The 18,386-nt window shown below is 37.0% G+C and overlaps 1 protein-coding gene across 16 annotated transcripts in view; it reads right to left on the bottom strand.

Annotated features, from left to right (window-relative positions):
* Positions 1-18,386, bottom strand: part of cacna1da (calcium channel, voltage-dependent, L type, alpha 1D subunit, a) — a 75,430-nt gene that overhangs the window by 26,254 nt on the left and 30,790 nt on the right. For 7 of the 16 annotated variants that reach the window (XM_032549205.1, XM_032549207.1, XM_032549215.1 and 4 more), the window contains 23 exons: positions 18,080-18,249; positions 16,770-16,844; positions 14,245-14,332; positions 14,091-14,117; positions 13,589-13,749; positions 12,322-12,547; positions 12,020-12,227; positions 11,281-11,401; positions 11,057-11,144; positions 10,922-10,952; positions 10,668-10,825; positions 10,388-10,517; positions 7,192-7,251; positions 7,054-7,113; positions 5,658-5,764; positions 4,473-4,560; positions 4,280-4,387; positions 4,044-4,096; positions 3,810-3,956; positions 3,526-3,727; positions 2,947-3,105; positions 2,675-2,785; positions 780-863 (listed from right to left, as the gene is read on the bottom strand). In XM_032549205.1, the coding sequence (XP_032405096.1) occupies positions 780-863; positions 2,675-2,785; positions 2,947-3,105; positions 3,526-3,727; positions 3,810-3,956; positions 4,044-4,096; positions 4,280-4,387; positions 4,473-4,560; positions 5,658-5,764; positions 7,054-7,113; positions 7,192-7,251; positions 10,388-10,517; positions 10,668-10,825; positions 10,922-10,952; positions 11,057-11,144; positions 11,281-11,401; positions 12,020-12,227; positions 12,322-12,547; positions 13,589-13,749; positions 14,091-14,117; positions 14,245-14,332; positions 16,770-16,844; positions 18,080-18,249 (2,662 nt within the window). The remainder of the gene's footprint in view (positions 1-779; positions 864-2,674; positions 2,786-2,946; positions 3,106-3,525; positions 3,728-3,809; positions 3,957-4,043; positions 4,097-4,279; positions 4,388-4,472; positions 4,561-5,657; positions 5,765-7,053; positions 7,114-7,191; positions 7,252-10,387; positions 10,518-10,667; positions 10,826-10,921; positions 10,953-11,056; positions 11,145-11,280; positions 11,402-12,019; positions 12,228-12,321; positions 12,548-13,588; positions 13,750-14,090; positions 14,118-14,244; positions 14,333-16,769; positions 16,845-18,079; positions 18,250-18,386) is intronic. The other 9 variants (XM_032549213.1, XM_032549211.1, XM_032549210.1 and 6 more) reach the window with 6 other exon arrangements.

Below are 18,386 nucleotides of genomic sequence, written 5' to 3'. Positions count from 1 at the left end.
TCATCTTCACATTAACTTTAACCAGCTTCCCTGTCTCTGTTACCATACCATGATTCTGTCACCACCATGTTTCTCTGTGGAAATGGTGTGTTCAAGATGATGCCTAGTGTCATTTTTCCAGCATACCACGCATTTGTTATGCAAATCAGAAAGTTCAAATTTATTCAAGTTCATCTGACCAAAGCACCATCTTCCTCATGTTTGCTTGTGGAAAACTACAAACTTGTTCTTCACGTTGCTTTTTTTTACTATTTGGGTGACTTCTGAAAGTAAATGGTTGTAGTGAAATTTTATTTAGGGCTTTTAGGGTAAAGAGGTCTGAATGCAAATGCATGGTACATTTTTAAAAACATTTATCTGTAAACAAACAAACAAACAAAAAAACAGATAACCATATATCGTTTTTCTTTCATTTTACAAGTTTTCACTACTTCGTTTTGGTCAAATACACAAAATTAAAACAAAATACAGTGAGGTATGTGGCTGCAATGTAACAACATCTGACAAAATTCAAGGGGCACTAATACTTTTGCAAGGCATTGTAAAAGTTTATTTGAAAGTCAAACTGAAGCTTACAAAACAGCCAATGGCGCTTTATGATAATCTAACAGTGGTGCACCTTTTTAATCATTTACACAAAGTCAATGGCATTTATATGTAAATGCCTACATGAGAAGGCTATTACAACTATTTATTTAACTTAAACACATTTAAATTGACCATCTGGCTTTCTGTAAGGGTTCAGTTTAACTTTAGAGTCAGAGAAAAGTAGTACTTACGTTCACTTCAGTGATAGCAATATCGACGACGCTACCAACAACAATTAAGGCATCAAAAGTGTTCCAAGCATCAGCAAAATAGTGCTGTTGGAGGCAACATTTAAGGGTAAAAAGGGCAATGAAAGACAGTGAACAGGGGAATATGGAAGCAGTCAGACGGATGAAATCAGAGAGGAATTTGAAATAAAAATGAAATTAAAAAAAAGTTGAAATGGCAGGATCAGGAGAGGAGAAAGAGAAACAGAAATAAAGCATTAGGAAGGATCAGACTGAAAACAAAAAGTGGTAGCTCTGCTGCAGAAACCTGCCAGAAGCATTGCTGAACCAGAGGAGGAAGAGGACGAAAAAGCGGCGAGGCAAACGGTAGCTGAATTTACTTACATCAATTTCACTCAGAACAATGTCTACTATGCTGCCAATGACTACCAGGGCATCGAACACGTTCCAGGCGTCCCCAAAATATCCCTGAATGATGTGTGGGTCAAGTGTAAAGTCAGCAAAAATAAACAAAAAGCCTTTCAACTCTTACACAGAAATTTAAATCTACTAATACTTCTAATTTAAAACACACAGGGAGCCCCCTGCTGACATCCTCAGCTGAAGGGCCCATAATTACACCGCATTGATTTACAGGGTGTTGTTAAGCTGAAGGGAACAAAATCCACACCGAAAGTCATGCTAACAATAAATTTACAAGCAAAACTGCTGCAAAGACAGCGATTAAAGAAAAAAGATCTGAGCACTGCAAAACACATTTTTTCTTACTAGCATCCTGTCTTTCTTTGGAACACAGAGCTGTGAATCAAGCAATGAAAACAGATAAAAAACACATTGAACATCTCACTATCATTCAGGTTCATTACACAGTATTCAAAGTCAAATTTTAGCATTAATTAATGGGATTTTTTAATGATTAAAATCCTTATGTGCCCTCTGCTGTTACCCTTTCATAATTCAAAGGCCAAATGACTCAATGACGCTAACCAGGCTGGACAGCAGCTGTGTTGGTTAAAGTGGCGTGTTGCACTCATTGGCACCGACTTTACACATGTCTGCCAATTCAGAGGCGTATCTGCTGTAGATCAGCGATGACCCAGAACTCAATTTCTCAGTAGAAATGCAGGTCTCCAACACTGAGGTGCAACAAAAGTGCATAATTTTCAGCATGGGAGATAATCTCCGTAAAAAGTGCTGCAGTAAGCGCATGGCTGCTTCTTTTATCTCCTGCCGACTGAGCAGAGCAGAAGCAAAGAGGTGTGTACCGGCTCAGGAAAGAGGATTGCTTGCTCCAAACCTAGGTACTTCCATAATTTTGGGTAAACACAACATATTAGTCATATCCTTAGTAGATTGTAGCTCTAAATTAAATTTTTATTTTACCAACTTTTTTCTGACTGGGAGCAATATTAATATATTGAATTAACCCAGCCAAAGTAACAGTTGTGGGAACTAAACAGGCACGTTTTCTTGTCACCAAAGAAAAGTCATGAACGTACCAGTGGAAATATGAAAAAAATGTTCCAAAGAGAAAGATTATTTCACATAAATCTGGACAAAGAAGCTGGACCCCCATTAACGTAGTGGATTGAGTTTAAATTTCATGACAAGTGAAAAATAAGAAAAGTCTTATTTTCTTATTTATTTCTTTTCTGAAGCAGCGATCCTTTTATTTTCAATTTCTCATTTTCAGATAAACATTGCGGTTGCACAACCTCAATTTATCAGCAAAATAAATAAAGTTTCTACTTTTTCCATCTCTAATTATACAATAGCCTTTATTTGTGTTAAAAGATAATATATTTCTCAAAATGACAGCTTAATTAATTGCATAAATAGTCAGAATCTTACTTTTATTAATTAATGATGTTTCTGTTTATTTTGTATATAGTACTCACCCTTGGTTTGAATGCGATGAGCTTGAGAACCATTTCCACAGTGAAAACAGCAGTGAAAACCATATTGAGAATGTCCATTACATAATTAAAAAGTGCTGATTGGCCATAGTGCTGAAAAAGAAAATAAATAGGAAGGGTAAAGCAAAAATAAAGTTATTTTAAAATGTGAAATCATCATTTGTAAACCTAACAAATACAATTGAGGCAAACAAAGAAATCATGTGTACTGTACTCAAAATTGGTTTGAAGTAAACGTTTTCTTGATTTCTTACCTGGACAGCCAAGCAGAGCGTGTTGAGCATGATGAGCACAAACATGATGTACTCAAAGCCAGTGGAGTTCACCACATACCAAAACTTGTACTGGTATGGGTTCTTGGGAATATATCTCCTCAGGGGACGGGCCTTCAGAGCATACTCCACGCACTGACGCTGCACAGACATAAAGACATGAAAGGTGAATTTTCAAACAATCTCTGCCTCCTTGATTAAATCCTGTAAAACCTTTGGGATCGATATTAGTGAAAAGTTTATCGATATTAGTGAACAGTTAGCTAGGATTTTAATAGATAAAGAGACATAGATGATGTATGTACAGCAGAAAGCATTTCTCTAGTGGTTTTTGTCATTTTTCTGCTTTAATGATAAAAGTTACATTTAGATTGTGAAACAACAAAACTGAAACCAGATGAAAAAATGCAAATAAATTGTTTATATAACTTGATGGTCATTTAGTTAGTGCTATGTATCTTGTGTGAGAGACTCTGAGATCCAGCTCACATTGGACAAAAGACAGAGGTGGTGAGTCAGAGCCAGAGTGTACTGATAAACCGCAGTTGTAGAGATTTTTACCTGGTTCTTGTCAAGTTCACAGTTTTTATACTCCTTCTCTCCTTGTTCTTGAAATGTGACGATGACAAAACCCACAAAGATGTTCATCATAAAGAAAGCAATGATAATGATGTAGATGATGAAGAAGATGGAAATTTCCACACGGTAGTTGTAAATGGGTCCCAGATTCTCCCTGTTGGAGTCGATGGCTTTGTACAGCAACCTAAGCAGACACATGTATGTCAATCGCTTTAATAAAAACTCTGGACTCTCGACACTTTGAGAGTAAAATGTTTGAGTCTTACGCCGGCCAGCCTTCAAACGTGGAAACAGTAAAGAGGGCCATCATGGCCATAAGGACATTGTCAAAGTTGAAGTCGCTGTTGTGCCACACCCGCCTGTGGATCGTCGGCTGGTTAACATCTCCATCCTTATACAGGATGTATGTGCCTCTAGAAGAAAATGAACAATTATGTGGAGGGTGAAAATCAATATTTAGTGATAAATGAAGGTCAAGAAACAAGAAATTTGAAACTTACTTGCATTCTACTGGACTGGACTTGGCCTCATCTGTGCAGCGGTAAAATTTTCCCTATAAAGCAAAAAAATAATTGTTATGCTGATACTAATTACTATTCATTTCAAAATGATCTGTCTTCATAATGTCTTAGTCAACGTGCCACCAAGGCCTTGTTGGTGGCACGTATTGCCTTGTTGCTGAAAATGTGCTATATAAATAAAATTACTTTTACCTTTATAAATGAGTGCTGCTCACCTTAAATAGCTGGACACCTATACAAGCGAACATAAACTGAAGTAGAGTGGTAACAATCATGATGTTGCCAATAGTTCTGATTGCCACAAAGACACACTGAACAACATGCTGTGGAACAAAGAGACCAAAAAATTATCAACCTGAACCAAAAGCTGTTGTAGTTTTAGTGTAGAAATATGTTTTCAGTTCTTACTTTAAGGCCCTTGGCTCTATTGATGGCCCTCAGGGGTCGAAGCACTCGAAGAACTCGGAGAATCTTCACCACGGAGATGGCCGAAGACCTGAGAAAACCAAATAAATAACCATTCCTCAGTGACACCAAACGAAAAGACTGTGATATCTTATTTTAATTTAAAACCTGAAACAAATGTGTGCCAAATGTGACACATTAGGGATCCAAGCCCCAATAGGCAAAAGAATGTGGCAGTTATTCTAGTTTTAATGACGTTCTTGATTTAAGATAACACCTGCATCTTAAACTCAGTTGTGACTTCAATATATGACTGATGAGGAAACTTTAAAACACTTTTTGAAGGGTTATTTTTTTTATTAAGAACTGAAGTTGCTTTTATGTACCATTTGAAAATGTATCTATTTCTCAGCTAAATCAAATGCATAATTGACAATGGTCCATTTAGGCTGAACAAAAGAGGGCACTAATAATATAAACTTGTTAATTGGTTGTTAAATCAATTCAGAGATTTTTGTGTTCGGAAATGAGAAATATCTAAACACAGAAAACACTTCTTAAAGTATTTTATTTTTATCTTCCCTTTGCTCAACACATTTTGTTGTCAGATTTTGACAACAAAATTTATACCATCTGAGTTGCTGGAATGGGTTTTGGGCAAAGACTGTCAGTCAACTGGGAGGAGAGACAACATTTACTGGTAAAGACTTGCACAAGTCGGATGCTGCATTCAATTTGTCACAGAAATTGGAGTTAAAAAGGCTTTGATATCAGAGTTGGGAACGTTTGAGCTATAAATAAAAACAGATTTGTTCTTTGTTTAGTGGAAACTATTATCAGATTACAGAACAAACAAATATACTCCTCTCTATTTTGTAGATTCAAACAATAAAAGGCACATATTCACAGATATTTCATAACACAATATTTGTCAGTGGTGTATTGAGATGAAAACCATCCAAAGTGCTAATAAATTGCTAATACTGGAAAAGTTCACTATATTCTGTGTGGTTGGGAATGTTGGGTAAGCTCTAATATTCCCAGTGGGGAATTCTGAAAATCTGATTCCAGAGATCTGAGAAAATGCAGAAGAAGTATGCCAGGAGAGATGCGTGCAGGAACAGACCTGCAAAAGAGGCTTAGATCCTATCATGACTGCTTGCAGATCAAATTTTCTTTTATACTCACTGAATGCCAAAAGAGACAAGAGAAACCCCGACCACCAAGAGATCCAGGAGGTTAAAGTAATTCCTGCAGAATGCTCCCTTATGGAGAAAAGCTCCATATGTTGTCATCTGAGGAGAGGACAGATGGTATTAGAGGTGCAAAAAAATTACAGCTTTTTATACACAAACAGTGCTACATTTCATACTGCAGAGGACTCAAACACAGCCGATATAAACAGCTTAAACAGGAATATTCTCAGCACTCAGAATCCTGCAGTCAAACACACACACACACACGCCTCCACACTCTTTTAGATCACTCTGATTTGGGGTGGCGAGCTCACAGCTGTGAAGCAGGAAGGCTAACTCTACTATCGCCACCCCCACGACCCTTAAAAACATGAATGTAGTAGTAAGTCATTTATTTCGCAATCCACTATGGAATGAGGCAATCAAACATGCATTTTGTTGCCATGAAGTCAAACCTGTAACAGCTCTATTTATAGGGATTGGAAACTAGGAATGGCCTTACTGTCACATTCATGTTGGCCGTCCTCTTAAAGCACATTCTGATATGTTCTTTAAATGCTCAGATTAAACTGGAGGCAGCTCCCAGTTGAAACTTTGCAGTTCAGCAGGCAGAGAAGAAAAAACAGCCAAAATAACTCTTCTTCAAATAATGAAAGTAAAATGCTTGTTTTCCAAGCACATATAAATGTGAAGTCCTGCAGAGAGGCCAAGACACAAGACTGCTAACTAAGAGCGCTTGAGAATATAAAGGCCAAAAGCAGTAAAGTTATCAATTGTTTATTATTTTTGCCTGAACAGCTGCAGAAGCGACTTTACATTGATATGCAGCCAGTCAGGGAAAGCAGACTGAACCATGCTCGGCAGGAACATGGTTGGTTGTGCCCCCTCTTTTATGGTAATTCTGAAGAGCAGTCAGTATGATAAGCATGGAGCTTCGTAGCTTTGACTGGAGCTGGCTTTATGCTGCTACAACACAAACCCTGACCTCAACTTCAGCCAATGCCTTTGAAAATGTCGGAACACCCCATAAAATTTTGTTGCAAGGCAAACAGAGGTTGCATCTTGTTTTCCACATTTCCACCAAAAATCGTTTCAGCGATGACTGCCCCAATGATGTGACACCCAAGTGAGAATAATGTCATGTTCATGTGATGTTTCCTTCCCCCATGAGAAGCTCTTTGATTAGGATAATTTAACAAATCTCGTGTTAATGTTAGTGTGTGCAACCAAAAAGTCCAAAATAGTAATTTGTTGCTTTTTAAAAGAGGTGCCATGAAGAATAAAAGCAAATAAGAGAAAGGAAACAAACAAGCTAGGTTGCACTGAGTGGCAGGTGACACACAAGGAGAGAATGCAGCAAGGCTCTCGTTGTCACTCTATGGGGTTACCTTCAATACGATCTCAAATGTAAACATACTAGTGAAGACATAATCTGCATAGCCTAGGACCTGGAAGGCAACGAGACGTTTGGAGTGTTATTGGAATGAGGTTAGTGACAGCACAGACAGGGGACACAGGGCATTTACCTTCAACACGATCTCAACAGTAAAGATAGCGGTGAAAGCATAGTCAAAGTAACCAAGTATCTGCAAAAAGCAATGTAGATGTTTAACAAAGACAGTCATCATGCAGCTTTATACATCATAAACAAGATGAAAGAAAGGAGTAAATATTTAAGCATTTACAAAGGAGGATTACCAAGAGTTACTTCACTCAGTTAACGAAGTCAAACATAGAGACTCTATTGCATTTAAAAGGGAAAATTAAACATCCTACCTGAGAATTTAAAATCGGGACCACACTAGTGTTTTTGCTGGATTTAGCTCATAAGAGATTTTGTTTTCTTTTTGAGTTTGTTTTAAAAAGCTTCTGTCAGACCACTCCTACCTTGTCAGGAATACAGTTTTATCTAAAAAGACGTTTGACAAAAATCTCAAGATAACAAAATTATCTTGAGATAAATAGATTTACAAATCTATTTTGTAAAACATCAAGTCTTCCTTATGAAATATGGGTTTTGTTTATTAAGAACCCATATTTTGTATAATCTGTGTGTACTGGGAGAAAAAGAGTAATATGTACTGTTCTATTTCATAAGAACAAAGTGAATTAGATTATGGCATGGTGCCATATATATCTTTTTTTCAATACTTTGTAATCCCCAAACCATCTTGGTCTAAAGAGCTGTGAGAGCACATTGATGGTCAAATAACACTGGCTACTGCCATGTCAGCCTCTCCAAGCATTTGACATGTTGAGGTGAGTGAATCTTTACCAGGCTACACAGAGTATCTGCACACCATAGATTCAGTAATGTCATTACTAGGTCAAAGCAATAAAATTTATACAGCACTCATGCATAGTTTGCATTTGCTACAAAGCGTTTTCATACGCTGAAACAATCCACATGCCATGTCTACTGTATCAGATGCATTAAAAGGTAATGCCTCAGAGCCCCATATTTTCAGTTCATACACCATTGAAACACATGGAATATAGAGTACAGCTATAAAAAAAACTTAAACTTAGTTTGCAGAAAGTTGTTTTTAGTTAGAATAAAAGAAACTCTGTGACCTAATAATTTTTTTCACATTTTGTAAACTTTTTTCTGAGAACTCTCCTCATCTGTTGACTCTTAAACATGGTGTGTGAGCTTGATACAAAAGAAACATTACATTTATGTGTATACTCTTTTCAAGTAATTAAATCCAAACAAAAATGTATAAAAGTTAATCCTAAATTCCAGGATTTAAAACAGATCAGAAACTGATCTGCAAATTCTCAATAATACGAATACATTCTATTTTTATGCTTACTTATGTATCCTATATTTTCTAGATTAACTCCACTGGGAAGATTGGCTCTTTTGTGTATTTCTGATGCTTAGTATGAAACAGTTTGTCCACATTAAGTGGAACACTGTTCATGCCTTTAAGACGTTTTTGTTGAAGTCCATCTAAAAAAAAAGTTACATGACCTTTTGAAAAAAGACAATTTATCATTTTGCTAAATATTTACAACAGAATATTTGTTGTAATTTTAATATATAGCCATTTTATTTGTACATCTTTTCAATAAAGACAAAAACACTTTTTAATATAGGGGTTGGATATCTTTTAACTTGGATATATTTTCTTGACTAAGGAGTGTCAAGAACAATATATCCAAACAATATTACCAGTGCATTTAATGCTGTTTTGTTGTGGTCAGAAATGTCACAAATCTCACATGTTTTGTAGTGATGTCTGCTAAATATTTTATGCCAATAGTTTGTGAATTTATGTACTTCGTGTAAAATGCATTAAAAGCAGATGCTTTGGTAAAAACAAACTTTATGAATGAGTGGAACTTCCCAGCAGGCGCTTCAGTGCAGCAACTGGAGCGGGGAAAGAGAGTTTGGTGGGGGGTGTAGTTTTTTTTGCTGCTGCTCATAAAGATGAGGAATCTGTTAACAGGTCAGGACCAGGAGCTCTCTTTCTTCTGTCTTGTTTCTAAATCACATCTGGATTGTTTTTTGTGATCTTTGTCATTTGCACCGACACAGAAATGGGTGCAAATGAATCCACCTGGTCGACTTCGTGCTCCTGCATGTGTTTAATGCAATTTACTTTGTGAATCCAGTAAAAATTAGGCTTACAGAGAAAAACAACTACAAACATTGGAGGGGATTGCCCAGCAAGTATTTAGAAACTGATCTACATGAGAGCTTAATCTAATGAGGGAGTTCTTAAACAGAAATGTTTAAAGTTGCTTAAGATACTTGCTTTTAACATAACTCTACTCAAACAGTGCAAAAGAAGCTCCACTATTTCCCATTTTCACAGTTGTATTATCTACATAAACGTATTAATCAGAGTAATTCTGGTCCTTAAAAACAACAATCACATTTTTTCTAAAAGAATATTATTTTTTATGAAGATTTTTACAGAATAACTTATCAACCTACCACCTTTATATAAGTTTATCAGTTCTTAGGTAATTATAAGTTATCTAATTTCTTTTATTTTACTGTTAATCTTTTTGTAGCACACATTTGTATGCTGCTTAACACATTTTGTGCCTTTTTCATGTGATTCTGTCCTCAAATGCAGTTCTTTTGTCTTTAAAGCAGTATCAATATTATGAATGCTGCTACAAAAAAGGTTTCTGCCATGACCTCCTCGCTGCGTCTTCAAGGACATGATGCTAGATAAATGCCAAATTTACTTTAATAAATAACAGTTTTCATACAAAAATATGATTTTAAGTTAAATCTAATTGTTACAAAATATGACCAGTGGTTTGTGAGAGTAAACTGTAAAACTCAACTTTTTGTCTCTCACTGGATTAATACACACAAAAGGAATAATTTTTTTCCACAAAATTCCAACATCTATTCTTTCATATATTCAGCTATTATTTATCAAAAAAAAGAACATTTGTAATTTATCACATGTTAAAACAATTCAATAATTGGCAGGTTAAAAAAAAAAAAATTGTCAGGTAAAAAATAAAGGCTTTGGAATCTCAAGGACTCTAGTATATATTTGCTTTACACTCAGAGAGCTAAAACATGCAAAAACCAAGAGTGGGGTCATTTGACGAGACTAAGGAGAGTCAAGTGTCAAACAACATTTATTACCTGACAAGTGATTAATCCAAAGAGCTACTTCTTCCTCTGGTCTGTGCTAAATGTGTATCAGTTGTGGATATAATTTTTTTGTTTAAGCTTTGCAGACTTACAATGTTGCGGGCGGAGAAGTTCCGGATCGGGTCTTCGGCAGCGAGCGACACCGAGCTGAGCATGATGAACACCAGGATGAGGTTGGTGAATATGTGGTGGTTGATGAGTTGGTGACAAAACACTCGCACCCTGGAAGAAAGAAGAATAGCTAATCACATATCAGCAAGACACTACATGCAACTTTATGATTTAATGTGTAATGAATCTTCAATGGTGGGTAAAATTTTTATTTGTTTTTATAGGTTGAGCATTGGTTCACTGATGATTTAAGTGTCTTACGGGTTTGTGTTACTGAAGATGAAGAAGGCACTTCCCTCTGGGATCGGAATGATCTTTTCCTTCTTTACCAGGTCAGCGATGGCCGGCCGAGGACCTGATGGAACCTCTGGGTCTTCTTCATCTCCTCCATTGTCATCATTGTCCTCTTCTTCTTCTTCCTAATAATAAAAATATATCCGAAAATGTGGACAATTGTATTACAATAAATTAGTATATGAGTTTTTGTTTGGTGGTTGAATGAAATGTGATAATACCTTTTCATCTTTGTCATCATCCTTTTTGTCCCTGTAAGTTGCAGGAAAATTTTGTAGGTACTTTTTCCATACATGTGTCGATAATAATAATAAACAAAAATATGGTAGAAAGAAATAGTAAGATCAGATCCTCACTCTTTTTTGTCTCCTTCATCTGTGTTGAGTGATTCTGCATCTGCCAGGTTGTCCACAGCGATAGCCAAGAAGACATTCAGGAGGATATCTGAGCAAAAAGTTCAGTAAAGAATAACCACCTGATTTAAAAACAAAGAAAGACTCCACAAACCACATTGTTGCAGTGCTTAAATCCAAACAGTATGAAATAGTAGCAACATGAGTGTCAGAATGAGTCAGGATACAGTTTCCGCATATGAAGAGAATGATGAAGTAAAAACACACGACCATCCCGGTGGAGGAGGGGCCTCCGTACGCCTGGATCCCATCATACATGACAGCGTTCCAGTCTTCTCCAGTCAGGATCTAAACGCATGATAGTACTTAGTGAGATTCAAAAAGGTTGAATGCATCTGCCTGCCACACTTTTCAGATTTTTCTTACAGATCTATCCTATGAAATTCCACCAAAGGTTTTGTATTTGTACTTCCACCAAATGTGGAAACATTAAAAAACACTGAATATTTTGTAAGCCACTAAATAGCAACATATCCACAACAAAAGAGACTGACTCCAACTTTTGGTTTCAGAAATATTTCAAACCCTGCGTGACTTGAACATAAATTCTCTTCTGTTTTCCACTGCCTGAAGCACACAGTCAATATTTGTCAGTAATAAGCTTCATATAAATTCTGTAAAAAAAAAAGAAAAGATGCTTTTAAATATGCTGCACCTAAAGTCAGGAACTTAAAAGACAGGAAAATGAAGGATATGGTCCAGAATAGATGCCAAAAATCTCCATAACTTGGAGGCTGAAACATATAATTGTAATTTCATTTGAATTAAAATGCCAACATTGTGTAGTTTGATTGTTGGAAGTTGTTGTGTCTTATTTATGTTTGTGTTGTTCAGGGTAATATATTAAAAAAAAGACTCTAAACAAGCTTTTCTTTGGTTAGATAAAGTCTAATCATAAAAAAATACCTGAAACACAGTGAGGAGGGCTTGGGGAAAGTTGTCAAAGGTGCTTCTCTTCGTCTGGGTTTCGTCAAAGTTGAACTTCCCACCAAACACCTGCATGCCCAGCAGGGAGAAGATGATGATGAAGAGGAAGAGGAGCAGCAGCAGGGAAGCAATTGATTTCATCGAGTTGAGCAGAGATGCCACCAGGTTACTCAGAGACTGCCAGTGCCTGCGAGGGCCGATTGAAACAAGAGATTACCCGAATAGATAAACAGCACAGTGGGGAGATACACCAACAAACACAAGTAACAAAATAAACTCACCGCGTGACCTTAAAGATCCTCAGGAGACGGACACAGCGAAACACAGAAATCCCAAGAGGAGACATGATTTCCAGCTCGACCAGAATGGTTTCGGTGATTCCTCCGCACACCACAAAGCAGTCAAAGCGGTTGAACAAGGACACAAAGTAGGCTTGGAGTCCCAGACTGTACATCTTCACTAACATTTCACATGTGAAGAGGGCCAGCAGCACCTTGTTCGCCACATCTGAGAGAAATATAAACATAATTTCAACCTTCAGAAAGACATTGTCAATTTAATTTGATGGAATTAATCAATTTGTCATTAATTTTCATTAATCAGAAAAAATACTTGCATCTTTTCATTGAAAACTCAGTGTTACTACATAACTACAGTGTGGATTTAAACTTGCTTGATTAAAAACAGAATAAACAATCAAATGAGGAAGTTTTCAACAAAAATTAGGCAGTCAGTGTTTGGAGTGTAAATATATGTATATTTCTTTGTTCTCTTACTCTAACCGATATTATTTTGTATCACATGGATGTCTCTTAAACATAAAACATGCTTTGTGCGAGATAAAAAAACAAACATTAAGGACTAAGAATTAAAAGACAAAAAGATCAAATCAAAAATGTACATAAACACAATGAGACTGAGTTCAGTGTAGGCCGGTGCACAGCTGAATGTAGATCCATATGACAAATGAAATATCCACATCATTGTTATTCAAGCTGTTCTATCGGGCTAACCTGATTAGCAGTGATTATCACAATCTTTTGATCTCAACCTTTCTTTCTTCCATCCTTTCATTCTTTCTCTGTAAATCTGCCATCCCTCCCCCCTCCCTTCTTTTATCTCTCTCTTTCACACCGTCATCCTTATTTTCTTCATCCCTTTTATCCCTCCTTGCTAGTTTTATTTGCTCTTGTTATCACTCTTCACTATCTCGTTTCATCCCTCTCATCCCACATCTGTACAAACTTCATTCCTCCCCTATTATCTCAGTTATTTCTAATCCCTATTTATCTCATCCTCCATCCATTACAATCTTTTCATCTCTCTCTGTTTTTCATGTTTCTCATCCTCTATTATATATTTTCCATCATCTCTACTTTGTATTATTTGCTCTGTTTTGCTCTAGGTAGCACTTGGAGAAAGCATTTAGAAAACGGTTACCCAGATTATCATAAAAAATCCTCAACCCCCACCCCACCCCCACCCCACCAACAATTTGTGATGTGGTTCTTGTTCGAAGACAGACATATTTGTGCATTCAGATCGTACCCTGAACTTGTGTTAACCACATAGGCTGGTTGTAATGCTCCGATGAGATGGTGAGTGTGTTGAGGAACACCAGGATGATGACCAGCCAGTAAAAAGGTACTGACTTCACAGCCAAACGGCACTTCCTGCGGCAAAACCTGTTCCAGCGACGCCAGCGCCGACTACAAGAGGAGAGGGTATGATAAATAAAACCTTAAGATAAGAAAATACACACAATGCAGTCTTGATACTACAGCACAATCCTCAAGGGGACTGTGTGAGTAGAATTTTGCAAGTCATACTGAACAGCAAATGAGCTAAAAACACTGAGTAAGGCTTTTCTATAAAAATACTTTAAGGTACATGCTGACCTTATGAAAGCTGCTAATTTATCATCCCCGGGAAAAAAATTCATTATGTATAAAGTAAAGCAAAAGCCGCTAACAGGCTAATAGTCACATTCCATCACAACTTATACCAGAAGCTTTTTGCACTAGAAGATGCACCTGAAAGATATACTGACCTGAACTTTGACTTTGAGATTTTCTGACTGAAAGAAAAAACAAAAATTAATTTACAAAACTGTTAGGAGTACTGAGAGATAAAAGTTGTGAAATCCCATTATGAGTTAACGGTTTAAAGCAATGTGGACTAGCTGCAAGTTGCTCTTTACTGACCACAAAGGTCCACAGCAGGGTGTCTTTTCATCCTCTCCGTTCTGATTCTCGGTGTTCACAGACTCTGTTTCACTGGCTGGAACGCTCGCTGCAGCATCACACAGAACAACCATTAGCAACTATAAAATCACATGCTGCTTGTTTTTTGATTTTTTTTTAAATCATACAAACCACTCCAAAAAGTGCAAATAGAAATAAAATGCTTAATCCACATAATTCTTAAAGTTTAAAGAAAATCTGGAAAGCGTTCCATCACTGCTGAACAGTAAATAGAAGACAGTCAGAGATCTCTGATTGTACTGCAATGCAACAAGAGCATCCATAGAAACAAAAAGGAGCAGCTGTGTTTCTGTCACCATCAGTATCATCCTGAAGGTGCTGCAAGGCAGTCATGTTACAGGCAAATACACAGCTGCTATACCAGGGACAACCAATACTAAAAAAATAAATGAATAAAAATAACATGGAAGACATTGGAGAGAGTAGGTCAGAGCTCCTATAACTTGTCTTTGAAATGCTGCTACACTTGGTTTACTACAATATAAAGACAGACTGTGGCGACACTTGATGAGTCGTATGAAATGTCTCAGCTCTTAAATTCAGGTGAGGAGTGTGCTTCTGCTGAGCTTATGTGGGGAAGTTGTCTTTGATTCCTGAGCTTTCAGACAGCTTTCAGCTCTGAAAACAGTGCTGACTGCTGGAGTCATGATCTGGGTTTAGCCCCGTTTCCCATATTCAGATTTCTGCTTTTAAACTAGGGCACACGGTGTTAAGTATGTTAAGTGGCTGCTACTGTGCACAGATCTATTATCACAAAAAAAACAGTCTCATTTATTGGCTGACATGTAAGGTTAAGGGAAAGGATAAGGAAGTGAAGGTGTATTCTTTAGGCTGTCCAGTAGTAAACCATGCACAGTGACAAACATACAGTAAACCAGTCTGTGATGATTTTATAAGTAATATAGTACTATTATTAGTAAATACACAAGAGGACATTTTCATCTTGAAAAGTTTTGATTGTGGATCGATCACAGTGCTGAAAACTCAAAAATACAATTTTATTCCCAATCAGTGAATGCATCGTGTCAAGTTGATAACAGCCTCTACAATCTTCAGTGATATTACTAATTAAAAGGGACCTAATTTAGCTATTTTTAGTCCCAGCGAGGAGTTTAAAGGAAGTCAGAGGAAGCAGAGATGAAAGAGGGTATTTTGTCCGACATGTCAACAAGCTGTGGTTCATTCAAGCTGTGTGAGAGAAAAACCTTCACACAGCTTGAAGGCCAACATTTTGCATATTCTCAGAATAACAAAGAAGGATGCTAGTTTTGTGATGCTAATCACACTAACAGCATAACTTACTGTTAGTGAAGACTGCTTGGAAGATTGAACTCTAATTATTTTGTCAATGTTTGAAAGTATTAGCAAAACTCTTTTTTTCAGTGACAAAGTTCTATGTAAACCACAGCCACTTAAATAAAAAGGGCTACACTTTTTATTTAAGTGACTATATACAATATCTTATTGTATATATACAATATCTTATTGTATATAGTCTTAACTAATAGTTCTTAAAAAGGAAAGGAATCAGAATCTGTCAGAATTGGTATCACAAGGTCAAAGCTTTTCAAAAACTGGAAACTGGAATCAGTATAAAAAAATTATAATGATGCATTTAAAATGATCCGTGTTGTCAGTATGTAAAATGAAGTGCTGTGCTTGAGGTTAGTGTTTATACAACTGGCTTTACAGCATCAGCAGCAAAAGGTTAGAGGTTTTAAAAGTTTTATCTATCTCAAAGACATCTGGCAGCATCATGTCCCCTCAAGGTAAACTGAATAAAGTACCCTAATTATCTTGATATGCTTTGGTTAATAGGAACTGCATTTCGCCTGAGCCTGAAGCATATGGTGCAAAGTAATATCAGCCACTCATCTTTTCAAAGCTTTTGGGTTTTTACTATAATCATTTAGAAAATGTAATTCCAATGTGTGCCATCTGGCTATGAGATTGGATCTTAGCAGCCTGTGTTACAGCATGTATCTGTGTATAAATATCCCATTTAAGAAAGTTAATTTTAATGCATAAAAATAAGAGTCCCATCCAAAGGGGGAAAACTATCTCTCTCCCTTTCTAAAAAATAAGGTCTAGGATGTAAAATATGAGTTTTCAAGCATATTCTCTGACTTTAGTATACAATAAACGCTCTTTTTTTAAGAAACTAAAGAAAGTTTATTTCACCAACAGATACAAAAAACCCCCAAAAGGATAAGAATAAGTATTTTTATATATTGTGAGGTAGCAAATCACCAGAGATAATTTGGGTTTCACTTGTTGTGTAGGGATAACATGATATTTTCGGTAATTCAGCATTTTCCTAGGACAATCCATACCTAAAACTGTTACTAAATATCAGCACAGGTTATTTATTTACATAATGTGATAAAAACAACAGACAAATACAGATTGGGCACACACAGACACACTAAGCTTGAGAACACTGGAGGGAGAACCACAGGATTTACCATGAGTGTCGGACGACTGGCTGAACCACCCAAACCTTCCTTTCTTCTTCTCGGTGAGGTCAGCCAGAGTCACCCCTTCATGTGCAATGCATGCAAGCCCCCATGCATTCAGACACAACGGCACAGCAGAGGGACATGGGGAGGGCGGGGAAGAGGGCGAGAGTGGGGTGCTATCAAAATGGGTCAGAGCAGACAAGCACCACAGGACAACAACAGTATTCAAAATATCAATATCCAACAATGACAAAAGCAGCAGGAGTCACACTGGACTGCAGACACTGAGTTGGGCAGAAGAACAACAATGGAGAGCAGTTAGTCACAGGAAGCATCTGGAAGTGACGAGGACCTGGACCAACATGCGAACATGTTAGCTGCAGGGACTCATGGAGACCCGACTGACACGTGAAGAAGGATGAAGATGGATTTTTGAGCGAAAAAGGTGTGGACCATCGGCCTTTTGGGAAAATATTCAGAGTAATGCTGCATGTGAAACTTAAAAAGTAATATAGAATGAGAAACTGAGCAATGGTTGTGGCAATCGCAGTTGGAGCTCATGTATGAATATGCAAATGATTCAATAAGCTATAATTACCATGATCAAATACAAGGTGAGGCCAAAGCATATTGTCTCTTCTACGTCATGTTTTGGTACTTAAAGAAAGAAGATCTGGATTGAGAGTTTTTCTTCTGCTAAAGTCATTTGCTAGATTTTTTCCTCTTCAATGGAATTATATATTTTGTCAAGATTTAGTCGAAGCAAACCCCCTGGTCTAAAAAAGTCTAAAAAAGTCCTAAGACACTCAAAGACAACATTATTTGCTTTAGTACTATCAGTTAATTTCTATATTTAGTTAACTGCTCTGGAAAATACCTAAAATATTTACAGAATATTTTTGGACACTTTTCTTAAATAATTGTGATGATTATGAAACTGAGCTGACAGCAACACACTTTTTTAAATTCCTGAAAATATTCAGGTGTGTGTAACCTTTAATTTAACTATATATTACTGGCAAATAAATATAAAACAATGTGATTTATTTTATTCTACCTGTACTACCTGGCAGTCATTTTCTAACATCCGGAGTTCAGGTTTTTCTTTGCACATCTTGTGTTTGAAGAGCCTCGTTTGCCTGTAGGTTGCAGTGCAACGAGTTCATTTGGTCACCAGGAAATGTGCAACTCAGTAAGTGAAGCCCAAAGCTTTCATGCCAACAAAAAATGAATGCTGCTGAATATTTTCCTTAATAATCCAAGTTCAGCAATGTTGGCTTCTTGTGAGAGAGAGGAAGCAGAGGATGGTTGCTTACGGTTTCGCTTGCTCCCCTCCTCAGCCTCATCCTCGTTGTCAGGGTCAATATCTTCAGCCTGAGTGATCCAGTCCAGGTAGCCCTTCAGGTCCTCCTCCAGCTGCTGCTTCTCACGCAGCTTCTGGAAGTCTCCTCGAGCCTTAGCTTTTTCTCTCTCCTTAGAGAACTCTCTGCAATATGGAAGCAGCAATCATAGACAAAAACAAACATACACATACAAAGATCTGCATGAGTTAATGCAAACACAAACAAAGACAAGCGTTCACAGCAAACAAGAGGGGCTCTTTCACACGCAAAATAATATCTG

Source organism: Xiphophorus hellerii, chromosome 20, assembly GCF_003331165.1.
Source record: "Xiphophorus hellerii strain 12219 chromosome 20, Xiphophorus_hellerii-4.1, whole genome shotgun sequence".
Classification (NCBI taxonomy): domain Eukaryota; kingdom Metazoa; phylum Chordata; class Actinopteri; order Cyprinodontiformes; family Poeciliidae; genus Xiphophorus; species Xiphophorus hellerii.
Note: the sequence above shows the minus strand (reverse complement) of the source record. Positions and strands in the feature narration are given on the sequence as shown.